The sequence below is a fragment of the Phalacrocorax aristotelis genome, chromosome 4 (genome assembly GCF_949628215.1).
Source record: "Phalacrocorax aristotelis chromosome 4, bGulAri2.1, whole genome shotgun sequence".
Classification (NCBI taxonomy): domain Eukaryota; kingdom Metazoa; phylum Chordata; class Aves; order Suliformes; family Phalacrocoracidae; genus Phalacrocorax; species Phalacrocorax aristotelis.
In genome coordinates this window covers 81,644,863-81,665,131 of record NC_134279.1, presented here as the reverse complement: position 1 = coordinate 81,665,131, position 20,269 = coordinate 81,644,863, and the positions used below count along the sequence as shown (strand labels likewise).

At 47.0% G+C, this 20,269-nt stretch overlaps 1 protein-coding gene across 3 annotated transcripts in view; it reads left to right on the top strand.

The window, feature by feature from the left end:
- SLC4A11 (solute carrier family 4 member 11) overlaps positions 1-20,269 on the top strand; it is a 93,006-nt gene that overhangs the window by 9,996 nt on the left and 62,741 nt on the right. For all 3 annotated transcript variants that reach the window (XM_075092231.1, XM_075092230.1, XM_075092232.1), the window contains exons 2-3: positions 3,235-3,285; positions 14,665-14,817. In XM_075092231.1, coding sequence (XP_074948332.1) covers positions 3,235-3,285; positions 14,665-14,817 — 204 coding nt within the window. The remainder of the gene's footprint in view (positions 1-3,234; positions 3,286-14,664; positions 14,818-20,269) is intronic.

Sequence of the window (20,269 nt, the reverse complement as noted above, 5' to 3'; positions counted from 1 at the left end):
GCTAGTGCAGGGGCTGATTTGTACTCCACAGAAACCTCTGCAACTTCGGGCAAACCCTGGAGCATTGCAATGTTGATCTCTAATGTATTTAGAAACTTGTATTCCTGCCCAGGCTTCCCTAAGCTAAACAGTTGCGCCGATTACTGCAGTGTTTTATAACTGCCCCTTGGTTGAGCTCTTTCGACAGTGGAGGTGAGATGGGGAGAAGAAATATAGGCTGGGGTGTGTGCGTCAGGCTGTGGGTTTGTACCTTCCTGCTAGAGGAGCAAGGACTCTGCCTTGCTGTCGGTTCTGTGCAACTCGAACACATTGCTCCTGCCTTCAGCAAAACCTGACTAAGGAGTGAGACCTTGGATGATAAAAATCCCATGAGCCTTGTGAAAGGAGAGGCGTGTGGAGCCTGTTGATACGTTTGCCTTGCTGACTGCTACTGCGTATGCACTTAAGCACAGCCTAGCTGGCCTTGTCCTTATCTTATGTTTATGGGACGTTAGCTCTGCTTGCTTGTGCTAAACTCATTGGGGAAATGAGAAGGAGGCTGATCTGTAAGGAGGGAAGAGATTAGTCGTCCTCTCCCCAAAATCAGTCTCCTTTGTGCTCAGTTAAAAAGTTAAGGGGATACCACTTTCTCCAGATTCTCGGAGATGCAGATGATGCGGCCCCCAATTTACCTTTCCTACCTCCACTTCTGCTACCACGTTGACCTTTAAGTTAGTTCCATAGCTCCATGCATGTGCCTGGACTCTTGTGTAAACACCCCATTGCCTTTTACCTCCTGGGCACGTTACAGACCGTTCCTGACGTTAATGTGCGTAGCCCCTTCCGTGGGGGTTGTAACATCTTCTCAAAAGGCTCCAACGAGACTGAAGTCGGAATCCCATTGGTGCTATGGGACAGCATTAGGTAGGGATAAGACAAATTACCAGGGCTGGACTTTAGCCAGGACATAGTAGGGTGAACGCCTGACTTTTTTTTTTTCCCAAACGTGCCATTGCATCTTTAATTATAAGGTTAAGACCTCTGTTCTATGACTCATCTGAAAAAACAGCACCTCCAACATAATTGCCTGAGCATGTTGCCTAGGGGACTGTTGCTCATTAGTGACTCAGAGGAACGAGTGCCACCTAATGAAATGGCACTGCCCGCTGTAATACCCCAGCCTTGCCCTTTTCACGTCTAGCCCAAGCAGCAACAAAACCAGAGTCTCCCAGAAAGGTGCGATGTCAGCCCAGGCAACGCTGCAGTTAGAGGGTGTTTCTAATGAAGGAAGCAACCAAATCTGAGCTCCAGCTCGGTGGGCATTATCGACCCATAGGAATAGGTGTGTTCAGTCAAAGGAAAAGCAAACAGTGTCTCGTTTTTTGCCTAGTGAAGGATGAACGTGTTGCTTCAGGCTCCCTCAGAAGCCACAATAGAAATGAGAAATTGATATACCATCCTGGTGGGGATGTGTCAGTTCCTTGGGTAATCTGTCTGCCTAGGCGTATTTTGTTTGTTTCTCTGAAATACGTAAATGCAATCATTACACAATAAGAGCCTCTTTAAAAAAATTTTCCTTTGATCGTTAGCATGCTAATCAGTCTGGATGGATCTTCTCCTTCCCTTCCAGGTGGAGGGAAACAATTGACTCGTGTAATGGGTGCCCCTTGGCCACGGTGCATTTGTTCTTCCAACCCATTGTTCTGGGATGAAACTGGAACATTGTGTTTCTCTCTTGGACCAGACACTTGAATTGCCCTTGGGTTTATGTGTGGTTTTTTTAAATGGTCATCAGGGTGTCCTTCCAGGAACCTGTGTGGCCAAATGCTGTCTGCACTGAAAGGTCTGAGCTCTGCTGGGCTGTGATGAGTGTTAGGGCTGGAAGGTGCTGCTGTCAATGGTGTGACCTGTATCCATCTGGTGCATGAAGGTCTCAGTGGACCAGGATGAAATGTGATGCTTGAAAACGTGGCACACTGTAAAAGGTTGGGGGGAAGTTACTTAACCTGTAAGCCAAAAGTTATGGGGTAGAGAAAGGGTCTTTGGGAAACAGTCTCATACCTCAAACAAAAAGCAGGAAGCCTAATCTGTAGAACAATCAAGCAGGCAAAACCTCTTTCCTTGTTGGCCCAAATTCATCCCAGGCTTGCGTAGGTAATGTTTGATTAGCCTAATGAAGTGGGGAAAGACAGAGCAAATCTATTCCTCTTTCTGATTGCATTTTGGCTGGGAAGAAGCATATAAAGTGGCAGCATCTAGTAGCAGCTTTCTAAGGGACTGCTTGGGTGACTATTGCTCAAGGTCTGAAATAGAGCACTGTTAGCTCACCATAAAACGGGGCATACACCTGTACAGGAAAGCTGGTGCTTCCAGCCCACGCAGACTGAACTGTCAAATACTGTTAGTATTAAAAACAGCCAGGCTGAGCTTGGGTACCAACCTTGGATGACACCTGAAAGCAGGTGCTCCTGTGCTGTTTGAACATCTCTTTGCATGGTAAATACCCAGTTTGCCAGCAGTTAATTGCAGAACTGACTCACTGACAAATAAAGTACGTTTGATAATGAATCATGGGGATTTGGTCCTAGTGCTGCTGTGTTTGTGGGTTCGCTCTTGGTGAGCGTCATTTCCCATTTGTGGCTTCCTCACAAGACCCTGTCGGTGCAGATGGGGTTTGCTGCAGGACCCCTGCTCAGGAAGCAGGCCAGGGAAGGCGACCGTGTTCTGGTGCTTATCCTCAAGTGCCAAGCACTGTTTTGGGATATACTAACGATTAGGAGCAGCAGAATAGAATGTGAAATCCCATTCTCATCTAAACGGAATTGTTTTCTTCTAAAATAAACTGGCTCTTTTTATGCGATTGTGAGATACAGCCTGGGCTTCATTGCGGCTTGTATATTTTTTTACAAAAGCCTCATAGATGCTTAGCTTGTATTACTTCTGCGTGCACTTGTTCAGGGTTGATAGGTCACTGAGATGATGAGCCTCATCTTGCTGTTTTGTGGTCTCAGCTGAGGATGTCTGAGACTGCTTAACTTTTTTTTTTTCCAAGCAGTGCCTGTATAGAATATTCTGGTAAATGCTAAAGTCAATAAACAAAAGGCTAAAGTTGCCACATTCAGGAAAATCTGGTGCCTGCGGTACTTTGGGGCTGGCTTTCTGCTGTAATCCAGGCTTACAGTGAGTTTAACAGTAGGGTGAAGACATTCAGCATCTTGGTGGTTCTTATGTTTCCTTTCTTTTTTGTCTTTTTAGAATCTCCACCAGCAGCGATGTCAAGAAATGGATACTTCTTTGAAGAGAGTGGCAAGTATTATTTGACTTCTTCGTACATAGTATCACCTTATTGGAGGGAGAGCTGCACTACAGGGTTAGCTGGGAACTTGAAACAGGTGATACAAAAGCCATTTAGCTTAAGCAGCATCAAAGTCAGTCTTGCATGGTGGTTGTGTAATCCTGTATTGGAAGCAGACTCTGCGTTTTTAAATCCTGTAGATGTTCCAGATATTCAAAGCAGTAAATCATCTTCACGTTGTCATCAGTGACTATTCTGGGTGGCTCCTTGTTTATCAAGTTCTTTCATGATGTTTTGTTGTAATACAGGCTGGCGGGTGTATCTTCTTGTCTTTTTCTGGAGGGGAGATCATGTGTAGGTGTCAAATCCCTTTGGAGACATCCTGCTAAGAGCATCAGGCAAGAGTTGGCTGGCTCTAGTGAATGCATCTTCTACTGCAAAGTACTCTCTAAGACTTTTCTTTGAAGCAAGATTAAGTTGTGACGTTCGGAAACTTGTATCATTTACCTCAACAAAGATGGCTGAGCACTTACATATTGTACTGATAAAGGGCCAAAGGTTTGTACCACCAAATTTGAAGTGCAGTGAACTCCCAACTTCTACTGACTTTGGAGAAATAGCGTGTGTGTGGGTTGTTAGGGAGATATTGTCTGGAGAGTTCAAGTCAAGGCCAGCCTCTTCAGGATGTAGTCTTTACAGGTCTGGGACTTCTTGCCCTTGAGAAGGTGCAGTGCTTAGAGTATCCAGGACTTCCAAAGGGTGAGAGCAGAAGACTAAAATGCTCCAGTTATTTAGGCCTGTAGATGCTAGTAGCTGTCACAGGGCTCATCTTTCCTGTTAACCGAAGACTTGGCCCCTTGGAACATCTGGGAAGGCGAAGCTGAGTGTCCGCCAGATGTCAGCTGCAGTAGATCCACCATCGCTGTTGACAGTGCTTCCTTTGGCCCTGGCTCACTTGCCTGTTCTGAAAGCATTATGTGGAGCCAATTTCTAAGAGTAAAAGGATGAAACTAGAATTAAGTACTCTAATTTCTAGTAAGAGGTCTCTTCTGAAGGCTGGATTGAGTTGCAGAAGGGCAGAAGTTATGCCAGGCCTCAGAGAGGTGTTTGTTTTTTGGTATTTGCAAGTTTTCCAAGGTCATGTGGGGCATGAAATCTGGATAGCTCTGCTCCTACCTTACCTGGCTGGCTTGTGGCCCCTTGGGATGTGGTTGGTGCTTTCCTGAGGACTGTGAATGTAAGAGGGTGGTTCCAGGTTGGGACCTGGAGACATGAGTAAGCATCCAGCTTCTGGCTGAGGAGCCTAAGGGCTTGGTAAGACATACTGCTGTGTGACTTGGAGGAAGGACACAGGTGGCTGTCTTCTGGAGCCACCTATTTCATCCCCAGCTTTCCTGCCACAGGGAACACAAGCACGACTGTCTGTCCTAGCATCTTATGTGGAAAGGCTCCACATGCCCTCTTCCAGGACTCAATGTCTTGTCTTCCTCAACTGTTCAAACAAAAAAGCAGATACCCAGAGGATTTAGAGTGCGTATTTGTAGTTGCGGCATGCTCTTTGTAAAGCTCTCCTGAGATGCTTTTTTTTGTCAGCTCAGTGCTATGGCAGTGAGCATTTATTTCTGCCCTATTTGTGTTATTACTCATCTTCCTCCTTTGTCCTAAAGAGCACCTTAGAGCTACCATTAAGGACTTCATGAAGCTGTGCATGTTTCTTTCCTGTTACACTTCTGCATGGTTTGGGAGGGAGGGAAGGCTGTTTGCAAGTTCCTTTTCAGCCTGCATGCAGTATTGAATGCTGTATTAACTGTGACTGAAATATGGGGGATTTCTTGGCTATTTCACACTCAGATCTGCTGTCAGTCTTGTTCCTTATTACAAACTGACCTTTTTTTAAAGGTTCAGTTTCTGCTGAGTGATGAGTCATCTTCTACTGTGTGTTCCTCTGCAGATTATATGGACAGCACATCTTGGGGCTTGCCAGTGTGAATAGTCACATCCCTCTGCCAGGCAGCGCTTTGGCTTGCTCTTTATAGAAGTTCCACACACTCAGATTCTTGAGGACTTACCCAAAAACTTAATCGGGGGTAGAGGAAACAACAGAGATAGATGTTACCTTTTCCCATCGTTTCAAAACGGCTTGTTTTGAAACGATGCGATGTAATCGTTATGCTGTCTGTTGGTACCCCTTGTTTGGATCTGCCAGTTCATTATGGAGACTAAGGGATGCTCCTGCCCCACCTTTAAATAAAAACCCAATCCCCTAGGCTGAGTAGTGGGGGAGTGGGGGCAAAGGAAAAAAACCCCACCTTTTCCTTTGATTAACTTAGCTCAGTAGAGAAACATCTTTTGATGCTCTTAGTACAGTCAAGCTTTTTCCTTATCTCCTCCTGAAATCTTGCTTATACATATAGTTTTCTGTATCCTTGGTAATTAGGATGTTTTTGTTTCTGACCATATCTGAGGCTCTGTTCAGAGGCTGTGTCTGTCTTTGCCAGCTAACTTTTTTCTTACCCTCGTTGTATTCTCAAGAGCAGCTGTAGCAATGTTAAAACTGAAGTTGGGACTTCAGTTTAAACTGTTGCAGTGAGGCTAATCTTGGCTGCATCACCAAAGCAGTGCTTTGCAAGAGTCTCCTGGATATTTACTGTTTTTACAAACAGAACAAAAAAAAACAACCCCAAAACAAAAAAGAACACAACTTGAAATGTTTAATAACTTGTAGCTCTGTTAATTACTGAGGAGCTGAGGAAAGGCTGGGAAGGATTTTCTAGTGAATGAATGTTAATATATGACTATTCTGGAAGCTCAGAGGGTTGTTATGGTCCCAATCATGTACCAACCTATTTGATAACTTCTTAACTAGCTAAAAACCTGGACAGTTAATCAAAGGAGCCTGTGTCTTTAGCTACAAGTTTCCAGCATACTCTGTTCTTCCCCTATTGCTGGAAGAACTTGACTGAAAGCCACTTTTGTGGCCTTTAGTGTGTTTGAGAAGGTAAATGCATGTGATGTGAGTGGGGAGGGGAGGAACTGTTTAATAGCTTGCTCTGTAGAGGCAACATTAAGAGGGAAAATAAGGCGATAAGTTTGTGCCTGCCCACTTAGAAGTTTCTGATGGCAGCTGTTGGCCACATTCTGTTTTCAACCCATGTATGTTTGTCAGTTTTAATAGTTGTCCTCTGACATATCTTACTGATGAAAATCCATGTCTTTGCTTGTTTTGAGTCTGTGGAACAAGCCTTTTACACAAGCAAATGAACAAAATCCAGCACAGCCCAGTAATATTTGGCATCCCCCCACCTGCCCCATGAGGAGGCTGTGCCTGTTTAAGTCACCTAAGTCTTCATCGAGATGGCTTTGTCAACTGAGTGTTCTTCCCGGTAAATTTAAGTGACTAATGAGATGACTGTGTCGACCCAATCCAGACCTGAACATAATTGGTGTCTTGATGAAATGCAACCTGGCAATCAATGTTCAGAATAACAACGCATCAAGCCCCTCATTCTCTTGGCTGTCAGCCTCCTGCACTCTCCGTGGTGGTGGTGGAGTATCCAGTGCCTGCTACAAGTGGATTAACTCTAAAGGCATTGCTGTTAGCTGCAAGAGATTAAATTCTGAGAACGTATGATGAGCTTTTTAACTGACCCAAGAACTTTCCCTGATAAGACACAAAACCAGAGGCTTTCTAGTTCCTCTTGCAAAATCCAAAGGAAGGAGTCCCAGTATAGTGCTGGGGACATCTGAATCGTTGCATGGTTTTAAAGCGGGCTTCAACAGATACTGCAGCACAAATTTTTGACTTCCAGAGCAAATCCCTCGCTGCTTGGTCTCCTCTGACTTATTAATTGGTTTTGCTGGCACAATAAATTGCAGTTGTGTTGAAGGGCCCCAAGGCCCTGACATCCGAAGTCTGGCTTGGGATGTTTGGATATATTTTATCTGCTTGTTTTTGTTTTTCAGTTTGCAGTTCAGTTTGGTATGTGTGGTGTGGGTTCTTCTTTTTTTAAAACTTGTCTTTATCTGTCTTGGAATTGTTTGCCTAACTAGGAGATGAATCTAAATGTCTTTGTGAAACAAATCCTTTCGCAATGGGTTTCCCGCCGAGGAGATGCTGGGTTTACCAGCAGGAGATGCACTACTGCTACCTATGGAGAGCCCGAGGGGAGTGGCTTGCAGGTCTCTCGCAGATTTTTTTTTTTAATTCTAAGAACTGTGTATCAGGAGGCCCATAATGAAACGAACACTCCTGATTTCTGTGGGTTCTGGTACAGAACTGAAATTCCATGTGCTGTTGTGTTTTGTAAAAACAAAACAAAAAAATAAAAACAAAGCCCCACTGAATTACTTGGATTATTCACAACATTTCCTAGAAATCTGGCTGCAAAATACAATACTGGAATTAATTCAAAAGTGCCTGGGTCTTTTTTTTTGTAGCAGATCAGTTCTTTCAGTTCTGTTACAAATTATCACTGAAGCGGCAGGGGAAACTTTGTTTCCATCTGGCTCTTTATGACAAAAGCCTGACTTGAAGTAGAGTTGGAAACATGCGACTGAAGCTATGGCTGGCCAGTGGTGGAGGGATCTGTTACTTAAAGGATGCAGGTCTGGTCTTGGTGACTCACCTGCTAGACATGTTCTACCTTTTTTTTTTTTTAATAAGAGGATGTTGTGGTTTAATCTGTAGGCTTGAAGCCCTCTGAAAGCTTTAGGTAATGGATTAACATCTCCATAGCAGGTGGCCGTTACTCCAAAAGGCCACAAACTCATGTCTGAGCTTCCAGTAACTGCTTAAGAGCCAAGAAGCATCACCCACCCCTTCCCCAGCTCTTGTGCCCCTCAAGCCACCCACAGAAGGGCTGGGACTGGAGGACACTTGTCAAAATCCCATCTAGATGACCCAGAGAAGTCATTAGTCTACCTCTGCCAACCCATAATGTTTGGTTTAATAAAGGAGGCTTTCTAACAAAAGCATGGGAGGTAAGCTGTCGGACGTCTCTCGCCAAGTTGTCAGCAGCAAACCCTCGGCAGTCCAGCAGTGCAGCCTGTGGACAACCCTTACCCCTCCAGTCGTCTTCTCCTTGGCTGGCATAAATCCTGGCCACGTGGCTGCCTGCCGCGTGACGAGTAAATCTCCTTAGGACAAAAACAGTGAGCCTTGCCAGGGAATCTCTCAACTGTGAACCAAAGGAAAAGCTTACAATTCTAGCGAGCATCCAGCTGTATGCAGAACCATTTTATTTAATCAGCATGGCTTAAATTTTTAATTTTGTGGGAGACAGCTTTGCAAAATGTGACTTGATAGCAGCCTTCGGAGGGTATTGCTCTGGGGCTACAGCACTGCAATCGTTCTTATCTGAAATGGAGTAATTTGTTAAGAAGGAAGGGATTTTTCATGACTGGTTTTGACTCTTGTGATTCAAAACAATAAGTAAACCCCAAATTTTGAAGTGTAACCTTAGCAGGAGCAAGTAAAATCGAGGCAAATAGTTAAGTAAAAGCTGTTGTCCTACCCATACAATTGTTTTTTGTATGAAAAAGGAGAGCTACCTTTAAGTCAGCGATTATGCCGAAATCGGAATATGAGGTGTGACCAGAAGCTTGTCTTGGTTAGCGTGTATGAGAGCAGGATGCTATTTAAACCACTTTTCCCGCCCCCCCCTAGAGTACTGTGCAGTTTGGAGAACTGAAAACACTTGCACAAAGTTCTTCCCAGTCTCTCCTGAATCCTTCGATTGCTTTATCCCTGCCAATGTTAACTAACTGTAAGGTTATCTAACCTTTGGAGGCAACATGAGTTCTGTGTTTTCGTGCAGAGTCTAAAGGTCAAAATGGAGGTGGAGGTTCCATTATTAATTGAGTTTCCTTTTGCACCCAATGTTGGGAATTTGGGTATTTTCGGAGTGACGCAGTGAGTCTGCAAGCCTGCAGGCCTCGGAGAACAAAGCAAGCCCTCTGATAGCTGAAAGCTCAGGCTGATCACTTCAGCTCAGGTTAATTAAAACTTCATGCCTTTCTTGAAAATTAGTGTCTATTGTTGGTTAGAGCAAGCTGAAAATCCATAGGAGTGGAAAAAACAGCAGATGAAGCTGACTTTTTAACTTAATGCTGTGTCATGGCTAGTTTTTAGGTAGATACAGGGCTTAATTCTCTCGAGTTCCTTAGCACTATATTACAGCCGGGCACTGGGATGCTCAAAGAACCAGATCTGATTTTAGGGTAATGCCCGTGTCCCAGTTGATGCCCCCCCTCACCTTCAAAAGCTTTTGAATATACGTTGTTATTGCTTCTGTTGTCCTTCTGTACTCGACCTGTAATTTTTCTGTGAAAGTGGATGCAAATAGATCTTGAGCTCTTTCAAAACAAGAACTTGCAGAAGTCTGCACTTGACTGATGGCAGCAGAGCTGGCTCTTCGGCTGTGTGAGGTTTAAGGCTTGAAATGCCAAGAGCGGGGCCAACCGCTGGATTGCAGTCCTGAATGGGTCAAGATGAGTAGCAAAAAAATACATCTGAAGTAGTGATGCTAGAAGGAAAGGCTTTGCTTTTCCCAGGGTGAATTGTCTGGGGCGGCTGAATCGCAGGGGCACAGCACATACCGTTGCTCCTGTTCTCTGACCAGGTGACCACAAGTGCTGCTTTGCAAAAACCAGTAAAAAGGACTGTCCTGCAATTTGCTGCCTCCTGCGCCTAAAAATTCATTTGAGAAATCCGAGATGGCTTTTAACAAGGCTAGCTGATCATGTTGAATTGCCAATTGTATGAGCTCGAAAGAACCCTTTTAACTTCAGCTTTCTGAAGAGATTTCATGGGAGGGGCCAATTACCATTTCCGAGGAGCAGATGCCACCCCACGTTGTTTCTAGGAGCTGGGGTTTGGATTTGGCTGAGGGAACAGGCATTGCTGTGCAAACGCGGGGGATATCAGTGAGAATATTTTTTCCAGACTTCTAGCGTAGACTGCCTTGGAAGGTGGGGGAAAAGATCAGTAGTTCCCAGAAAGCTGTTTTGAGTATTCAGAGTGTTAATGTAGCTTATGTTGTCCTTCAGAAATAAAGGCACCAATTTTTGCGGAGGCTTGGCAGAGGTAGATAATTCTTAAGTTTAGCTTTCCTATTTTACCCTGCTCATCTAGCTACAAGGATATGTACCTTATTTCATCCACGTACCTTTTGCTAAAACACTAGGGGCTATATATCTGCCTAAACAAAAATATTTGTGTAGCACGTACATGCCCAGAACTGTGCAACATCTGGGTAATGCCGAAAGGAAAAATGCCCAATTTCCCTCAAAATCCTCTTTCTTAGATGTTTTTTGTCTGACTTGCTGTGCTAAACTGAGTCTCCAGCAAAGCGTGGGGTAGATGCATTTGCACCCTGGATCTCCTGGTTAGTGTGCATGCTTGCAGATGCAGAAGTTGATTAAAATATCATGACCGGCCTTGTTTCCTCTGAGGCACACTGAGAGGTTACGCTGGGGGTGTGTCTGGCATAAGCCTCATAACCTGGGACGTGAGGTGATGTTGTTAATAGAGTTGCTTCTTTCCCAGGAAACGGAGTTTAAGATGTCAGCTTTCTTGGAGAAGTCTGCAGCCCCTGGGCTGCGAGTGCTGCTCCCACAGAGCAATTAAGCTTTTCTAGGGAACGTACATGATGTGGCTGAAGCTGTACTTCCTGCTAACTGCTACTTTGCAGATTTTATTACCCCAGGTGCAGCTGCCAGGTGCCACTAAGGGAGTGGAGGGAGAGGTGATGCCACCTCTGGTTGCTGTAGCTCAAGTCACTGCTCTTCCTGACAGACCTGGGCTCTTAAAACTCAGCTCAAAAGCAAAATAGCTGCAGGGCAAGCACCTTGTCAGAGTTTTGACGGGGTGGATAGCAGCAGGACTGGGGAAATGAAGTGGATCTGAGAAGACGATGCGAGTAAGAAGAGAAGGCTGGGGATGGATACTGAGAGATTGGAGCAAGGCAGGCCTGGGTCAGGCATGAATTACAGAGGGGAGGAGTGATGCTTTAGAGGGGAATGGCTAGAGAAACTGTAATTTTCTCTTTTTCTTCCCAGCATCTGCACAAAATGGGGGGGTGGCTTATTTTCACATTGCATATGATGGGCTGAGGTACAGAAGGATTTAGGGTCAAGGCGTCTACTAATTATGGCTGCAGAGGGTGAGGAGTTCACTTTATGCCTGCAGCACTGAAGGATGGTGCCTGCTGTCCTTGGCCTCACCCACTTTTTGCACCTTTTACTTTCTCTTTGCTATGAGATGAGTTCTGGAGGGTGGACGGAATCATCCTGGTAACAGAGATGGTGTTAAAGGTACAGGAGGGCTGCACTGTTTTCAACTAGCCTCACTATGTTCCTGACTCTGGCCTCCTACTCAGCAAAATCTCTTTTCTCTAGTGCTTTTAGACCACATTTCAGGCTGAAGTGGCATTTCCTGTGCTCAGAGGTCTGACTCACCCTGTCGTGTAGCTCCTGGCGCTTCAGCAAATGCTGCCTTCATGAGAAGGTGGCAGTCTGCAGTGATAGAGCTCTGGGGGGAGGGCACCACTTTGGAGATCTTAAACTCTTCCCGAGCTGATTTGAGGCAGTATGCAAAGGTGTCCAACCCCCCCTGCTCAGAGCATAGGCTACAAAGTGTTACTGAGACTGTGCTTCGACGTGGAAACCTGATTGATATTTACACAAAATTGTGCAATGACCACATCAGATCCTGCCCTGAACTTCTGTAAAACACCAATCAAACTTTCAGAGGAGCTGAACAGCTTCTGCTGTTGCTTGTGGCAGCTGCTGCCCTTCAAGCTACAGGGGTGGCATTCAGAAATCATCAGGTGATGGGGGGAAAACAGCTGCCAGGGCTGGAGGCAGCTATTGAGCCAAGCTCAGAGAGGAAGGCGCATCTGCCATGTACACAGCTCATCTTTCCACCTCAAAGTGACCCTGCGTTTCACAGGAATAAGTTGCTCATGTTTTAAAATGCCTGGTGGACTGATAGGCTGAAGGGTTCAAAACAAAAGTGGTCTGAAGCCTTGCGGTGGTTTAGTGACAAAGCAGACACCTGCCCGGGAGCGCAGTTCCTGTACAGCCCAGGTTTGGGTCTATTTGCTAGCTGAGTGTTTTGTCCGTCCCTTGCCCAAGGGACACAAGGCTCGGCTGCCTTTTGTTCGGCTCTTTCCTCCCCTAAAGAGGGAGGAACTGAGGATGCTTCCCTTGCCAGAGTCCTTGCTGACCTCTGCCCAACCCTCTGATCTTACTCCACCCTTGCCCTTCTTCCAGCTCCTGTGCTGCTTCTCTTCTGTCTCCAGCCCTCTCTATTCTTTGAGTCCACTGCTGCTGTGCTCTACCAAGCCAGTCTCAGTGGGATTGGGAAGTGAATTGTCTTCCTTGCCTGGTTTTTACCCATCTGTGTCTTATTTGCATTAGGGCAGCAGGGAAAAAACTCAACCATGTTCTCTGAGCTGTGTCCTTAAACCATCTTGCCCCCATGTGCCTCCCATCTGACTCACGGAGTGGGAAGGATGGAGAAGTGCAGACCTGTTGTGCCAACACCCCTGGGGCTGCAATCCTGGATATGGCTGAGACAGAAAAGCCAGGCTCATGGATTTGAGCCTGATTTCTGAGGCTGCTTTTTGCTTTGAGGGCTGCCCAAGATCTCTTGGCATTAGGGGGGCTGTCAGCACTGGTGGGTGCTCTGCTTTGCCGAGGGAGAGGTGTTTATCACGTGTTTCAGAGGAACCAAACCCCAGGTTTGGTACTTTGGGATTTAAATGCTTGCATGGGGTTTCGTGGTACTTCCCATGTCAGCTGACACCCTGCCTGGCTCTTGTCCATCCCTCCAGGACACAGGCTCCCCCTCAACCCCAGCATGTCTGCCAGCCCTCGTGCAGATGTGTTGTACCTGCTTGTGCACACAGTGCCCTGATACTTCAGGCGTTGTGTTCAGGTGTCTTCTCTGCTTTCCTCACCTTGTGTCTTTCTGGATGTTTTGGGCAAGCTTCAGTCGTGCAGGGATGGAAACAGCCGCCTGAGCTTTAACAGTAGCGGAGGTCAGCCCTCTTGGTGCGGTTTGGCTCTCTGGCAGGCTGGATGGGAACAGCAGCAACCTGGATGCTTTTTGAAGCCTTCAGAGATGTTCCGATAGGACTGATTCATTATTCTTGTCAAGCAGGTAGATGGAGGCAGAGATGGGGAGGGGGATTCATCTGAGGGGGCGTGTTTTTGAGTTTCCTGTGCCTCAGAAGTTACCTGAAGGCTTAAAAGCCTGGCATCCTCGGAGTCCTGGGGAGATGCTGAGCACCCGTCGGCACGTCGCCCACGGCAGGAAGCGCTGCAGCCCCTGTCCTGTGTCGCTGAGTTCCTGTTTGGCATCCCTGCTCCGGGCTTGTGTTTTGCGGTAGCGATCTGTCGGCTTGAGAACCCTCCAAGGCTGTGCGTGCTGCTTTCAGCTGCTGCCTCTACGTTTGCTTATACGAGGCTTTAAAAAAAGCCATCAATATTTTAGTTTCCATTCAAGCCTCTGCCTTGAAGCCCACCCTTTTCATTTTGCTGTAGTGCCTAAAGCAAGCTAATGAAATATATCCCTCCTGCTTCAAATTAGGCATAAAAGACTTGTCAGGAGATGGGTAGAAGCTGCTGAATAATCCTGGTAATGTAAAAATTGACATTCTATAATGTCCCTAATTCTCCTAATTAAACATGATACACGAGCACACCACAAGAGTTCTCCAGCTGCTTCGTAATAAAATGCTGCAGTGAACCAGCTTGCTGTTGAATGAGGCTAGGTTAAACTCTAATTAGAAGCGTTGCAAAAGGCTACAGAGTTGTCTGCTGTAATTAAGAAACTTGTCTCGCTCTCTTGGTGCTGCTGCCTCCTGTGACCTGCTCCTCTGCCCCGTGGGGAGCCGCAGGTCGGTCTGTCTGTATCAGGTGTCTCCTTGGAAATACCTTTTTTTTCCCTTTGTTCCCCCCATCTCAGTTCCTGCCAGTGGCTTGACCTGATGAACACTTTGGGTGGGCTGGGGCACAGCTCTGGCTTCTGGGCATCTTTATGGTTTCCAGCCTGAGTTTTCATCCTGGTTTGTTTTGATCTGAGAGGAGCAAAGTATACCTCCCTAGATTTGCCACTTGTGCCATTGACTTAGCGAGCAGGCTGGCGTGCCAAGCCTGCGCTGTCACCCGGCCACGCTCCGGAGCGGCCCTTCGGACGCACGCCTGAGGCCAATCCCATACGTGCCACAGCTGGTGGCTTATTTTCTGCCTTCACCAGGTGACGGCATAAGAGAAGCTGCTCTCAAAGCCCCAGCCACCGCTGTGTTCCTTGGTGGCCATGACCGGTGGGTACACCACCACCCACCCCGCGGCCCTGCTAACCGCCTTCTGCATGTCGTTGGCAGGGTACCTCAAATGCGACACGGACGATGGCTGCGAGGCCAAGGAGGAGACGGGAGGCGAGGAGCTCTTCGATGGGGTGAACTCCTCCATCGTCTCGGGGGACAGCATCCGCTTCTTCGTCAACGTGAACCTGGACGTGCCGCCGAATGCTGCCGGTGAGTGCTGCGCCCCAACATGGGGCTGTGAGGCGCCGTTGCTCCTCGCTGTGAATTTTGGAGCTGTTTATTTGGAAAACCAAATAAAGGTCTGGCTGCTGAGCAGGTCTTCAGCCATCCATATGAAGCATCCTAACTCTTTCCTTTTTTTATCTATTTTTTTGAAGCAAGGCCTCAAGTTTGGAGCCTGGGCCCTTGCTGTTGCTTTCACTGCTGTGGCCTAGTCACTGGATGAGGGCTATTTCTAATGAGAAATAAGGATTTTTGGCATGTGTGGTCCCTGTAGATAACTCTAATGTGGGTCTGGGTCTTCTCAAGGTTGTGTCTGGAGGGCTCTTTTGATCATGTTTTCATTGACGTGCTGGAGGTGAGTTGGAGCCGTGGATCTCTCAGGTCAGTCACTGCTCCCCACAGCAGCTGGTAAGGAATGAAAGAGTGTGGAGGGACTTCTGGGTTTGAACATACACCTTTTTAGGTTTATTCATCCTGGCTTGGAGGCAAGCAATCCCTATACCTGCTGTGGTGAGGCAGACAGCAAAAATGAGGAGAAAACCAGCCTGTTAGAAACCTCTGATGGAGGTCAGGCCCCTGCAGCTATGCCTATAGTATAGGCAAGTGCTGCTGTGCATCACGCTCTGTTTTTAAGTACAAATTACTTGCTCCAGGTGAGGGCCCAAGTGCCAAGCTTCCCTAAATAGGCTTTAGTGGGATTTGTGGGCGGCTTCGCCCAGGGGAGGAGGATGGCGTTTGCTGGTAACGATGCCTGCGGCGCTGGGGTCGAACCCGCCGGCGAAAAGCGCCCCTGGGTCTTCCCCCTCCCTTGGGGAGCCACGGTGTCAGCGTGGAGCCACGCGGCTGTGCACTCAGGTTGCGGATGGACATGCCTGCCCAAAACTGTGCTCTTCGTGGCAGGGAGCACACAAAACTCTGCCCAACGTGGGCAGCGAGGTGGAGGGGACTTCCAAACAGCCTAGCTAATGCAAATTGTGAAGATATCTAAAACGCTTGCTATAGAGGAATAAAGTCCCTAGATTGCTCTAGAGGTTGCCTTTGCCTCTAGCGCACCACTTTAACATCCTCTGTAATGTACATACTAAGTGATGAAGAAGGAGGGCTGGCAAAACTTGGCTTTCATGCTATGTGCCCAGGAAAATGCAGCTCTGGGACATGGCAGTGACCTGGGTTTCATCCCAGCAGCTGGAGGCAGCCTGGAGCCTGCCTGTGTGGGTACTGGCTCTTTTGGAGATTAAATGCGATGGCTCTGGATTATACTTGGCGTCAGAGTATCAGAGAGTCCTTTTAAATTTGTTCAAAGTTATTTTTAGATTACAAGCAAATCCCAATTGGTCTACAGTGAGCAATTATTGGGAACTGTGATGAAGAATAGGCAGGGCCCGGACCTCTGCTTGACTATCTCAAGGTCTACTTTTTGAATCAGAGTGGTGACTTTAACTCAGGAACAATATCTAGCCATTTTCAAGCCTGCAATTTTACAAATGCCATCTTAATCCCAAGATTTAAGGGGAACTGTACTCTACTATGACAAATCTGGGCTTAATGCCGTGGGGTGCATTGTTCGGGATGAGGAACGCAAGTGCTGTGGATTCTTCTGTGTCTGAAGAAGCTGACTTTCCTTGTGTGTCCTCCTGGGCTTTTTATAAGTGTTTGCTCTTCCATTCAAAAAGAGGTCAAAAAAGGCTTCCTTATTTCCTTCAAGCACTGCTGTTTGATGGCAGTATTAGTTGTATCCTTTTTCTTCAGCCAAAATGTTTAGGGTTAAGGAAAAATGGACTTCTCTTGTGCTGGAGTCCCCTTTCCAAAAGCAAGGATGGAGGTTTTCAAAATGGGCTTAAAGCAGACTCAAGTCCAGACTTTCCATAAGGGCAGGTGTGAAGGGAGACTTATTTTTCACTTTTTTTTTTCCCCCCCCTCGTGACAGCATCAAAACAGTCCAGCCAAAATCCAGGTTCATCTCTGGAAGCTTCAGGCAGAGTTTTTCTCAGACTCCAGGTGTTCAAGTCATCTGAGCTGTCAGCTCTTAGAAGTGGTTTTGCTGAAGCACCTTCCAGAGTTGACTTTATATATACTAAATCAGCCTCTGGCTACAGAGGGCATAGCTGATCTTCCTGGAGAGTGACTTCTCAGGTGGCTAAAAGTGGCTGAGCCGAGCCCTTTAAGCTTTTCTGCTAATAAAAGTAGCCTGAGCTGCTGGGAAAAAATACCCTCTTCCCCAGCTTTCGAAGCTCTTTCCAGAAATGAGATTTGCCTGTTCCCTTGCTGAGGTGTATCTGGGAGTACTGCTCCTTGTTCAACTCTGCAAGGGGATGCTTCTCAGAAATGCCCTTGCACTGCTGCTGCTTTCTGGGTGTCTTGTTTTATACTCAGGCTTTGTTTCTGGAAGTGTGGAGCTGGGCACTTTAGTGCTTGCCTCTAGCAAGACAAGCTGTAAAGAAAGGGGGTGGGGGGGGAAGCAGGTCTTGTCCAGGCAACGCAAGACCCACCCCCAAACCCCCTGATTTCCACTCTCCAAGGGAGTTAGTGCTCCAGGATCGTACAAGATCCTCTGGTGCTCTTTAAATGCAGTGGAAAACCAAGGGTGGCAATGACACCTTTCTGTCCCCATCGCATTTTCTGGGCGAAACCTTTGAGCTGAAAAGCAGCTTCGTGCCAGAGGGCTCGATATTGCCCTCTTGTGTCACGCAACCCATTGCAACACTTGCTGGGGCTTAGGCAGTTCCTGCCTGGCAGGAGAGGGACTGACCACGGGCCATCTTCTGCAAAGAGGGCTCTCCAGTGCTGCCTGTGTTGATTTGCTCCCTCGTGTCGGGTGCACTTGCTGCATTCAATACACTTGCTCCATCTCCAGCAGAAAAATCCTCTAAGGTGACTTGAAACAAGACAAATAGCTGCTCTGTGATGTCTGTGAGTCTGTGTGCATGTTCTGGTTGTCATGGTTTGGTCTCTCAGCTGAACGTGGTGTCCAGATTCTCTCCTGCTGGAGACCTTTTCTGGCAAGCTGCTGTGAGGTTGCTGCCCACCTTTGTGTGGGGCTAAATGAGCCAAAAATCTCATCTGGGGAAGGGAATGAGTTGGTACCCCAGGGTCTGCATGCTGGCAGGCAACGTAAGTGGAATTACAGATGCGGTGACAGCTCTGCCATCATCCTGTCAAGCTCTTAATCTCTGTATGATGGATGTACAGCTTGCTATGAGCATAATTGGATGTGCGTTACTATAATTCTGTCTTAAAAAGATTGCTGCGTGGGATTAAACGTTGAGCCAACAATATATAGCATGGCCCATAAAACTCCAGCAGTTAACCATTGTCATAAAATGCTGGGCTGTGCGTGTAGATGTGCATAAAAGAGGATAGCTTGAAGAAATCCAGGGTTTAAGGTATGGCCTATCTCATTTTTAATTAATATGCGCTGCTGTTGCATGGGATATTGAGCCCAAGTCAGAGCAGATGCCTAAGCACTAAACTGCTTCTTAGTTTAGGCACTTGGGTCCTTTCTCCTGGGTGTTTTATTGCTTCCTTGTGGTAGCTGATGTGTGGTGTGTTTTGTTTGGATTTCTCTTAACCTGGAAGGGTGAGAGGTAGAAAAGAGTAAGTTTTGGTGGCAAGACTTGTTTTCAGCAAATACTAGTAGCTCCAACATAAAGGTGGGTCTTTATCTGAAGCTGTATGCTTTTGGACTGGGATCTGCATTTTTAGTGGAAGGTCAGGATGGTTTTTAGAGACTGAGACTTGTTCTGAAGCTGCAATAAACACGTACAAGTAAAACATTAGGTCTGTGCCCTGCTGCATGTGTTTTTGAAGGAGTCAGTGCTACATTCCTGTCCAAATGAAGTCCCTTTTCCCTGACACCCTTGCCTGAGGTCGGAGAGGGAGCCCCCACTACAGGAGCAATCTTGGTTCCATCTGGATGTGAAGTTGACTGTCTCTCTCTGTATTTTATATGTAGGAAATCTCTCTGGAGCCTGGGCTGCAGGTGTACGTACCTTCAGCCTGTCCCAGATACATTGAACTAGAAGATTCAACCACTTGCTGCTTTATCTGCAGCACGCTGGGAAATAAATCCTTGCAGATGAATACAGCCATTTGGGATAGGCTGAGCCTTAAAGTTGGCGGACAGGCAATGCAAACCTTATTTGTTGCAGCGGGTTGGCAAAGTGTCTGGGGCCACAGCCTTGGCATCGGTCAGTGCTCTTATCTGCTTGGCACCTCCCTTAAATCAGCCAGGCAAATATTTTCATCGTTTGGACCTTGTTCCTGCATCTTGGCATTTCAAAACAATTCACTTTCTTCTTTTCCCACATTGCAATAGAGGGGTTTGCATGGGATTTTGTCCTAAACTTGGGTATAATTTATCAGGGATCGGTGGAGCTGTTGCTGCTCAACTTTTGCAGTATGTGTTGCTGCTTACAGCTGATGCTCATATGGGTGATTTTAGCTGCTGAGAGGTGCCTGAAGCAGTTGGGGGGTGGGGGGGTGGGGGGGAAGAAGGTAAAAGCCTGATGGCAGTGGAAAGCAGGATGTGGGGGGGGAAATAACGGAACACGATTTACGCTCCATGAGCAATTAAAGCCCGTTCCACCCTCTGGACAATTGATCACTTCTAGATACAGAGAATCGACAGCTTCCTGTAATCTGCTCCAGAGGCACGCACGTGCATGCCTGCCGCTATGAGCAAAACACGGTGCGCTAACTCATGGCCCAGCCCCTGCCCAGATGACTTTTTTCCCCTTTAAGGGGATGAGGAGAAATGCTAGATGCCGGCGCCAAGGATATTCCAGAGAGAGTAACGTCCAGAGACAAGTGGTCTGGGCCTGAATGGGTATCATTCTGTACACAATAGTCACATTTCCTCACATTAATACCAAGGTCCTTTTTATGTCTCAAGGCACAATGCTGACCCACGCGTTCCATCTGATAACTCCTGTTTTAGCAGTTTGATGTCAGCGTGGGATGTTGGGCTCCCGAAGCTTCCTATAGTCTAATGGAAAGTGGATACACCGATTGTGTTGTGGGGGAGGGGGGAGATGGCCTCCCTCCGAATTTCCTGATGTGAGGGTGTTTTCAAAGCGGTGCTTACAAAGCCAAGGGAGGTGAGGGGGGGGTGGGTGGGTTCGGGTAGCGCGGGTGGTTCTGTGCGAAGGCGGCGCTCTCCCTTTGAGGTGCTTCACCTTGGGTTTGCTTCGGGGCAGCTTCATCTGGGATTTTGAGCACCCTGTCCCTCCAGGTGGCATGGGAAAATGCACCTTTTTCCTCTGCTGCAAACTTAATGACAAAACCTATTGAAGCTTTTCTTACCAAAAAAAAGAATAAAGTTTGCTTTTGTAGCGCATGCATGTCTGAAGTTGGGGGTGTGACAACTGACACCGTGCTCAGCAGTCTTACCTTGTCCCTGGCTCTGTACAAGAGCCCTGGTCAGGCTGTCTGTGGTCTGCAC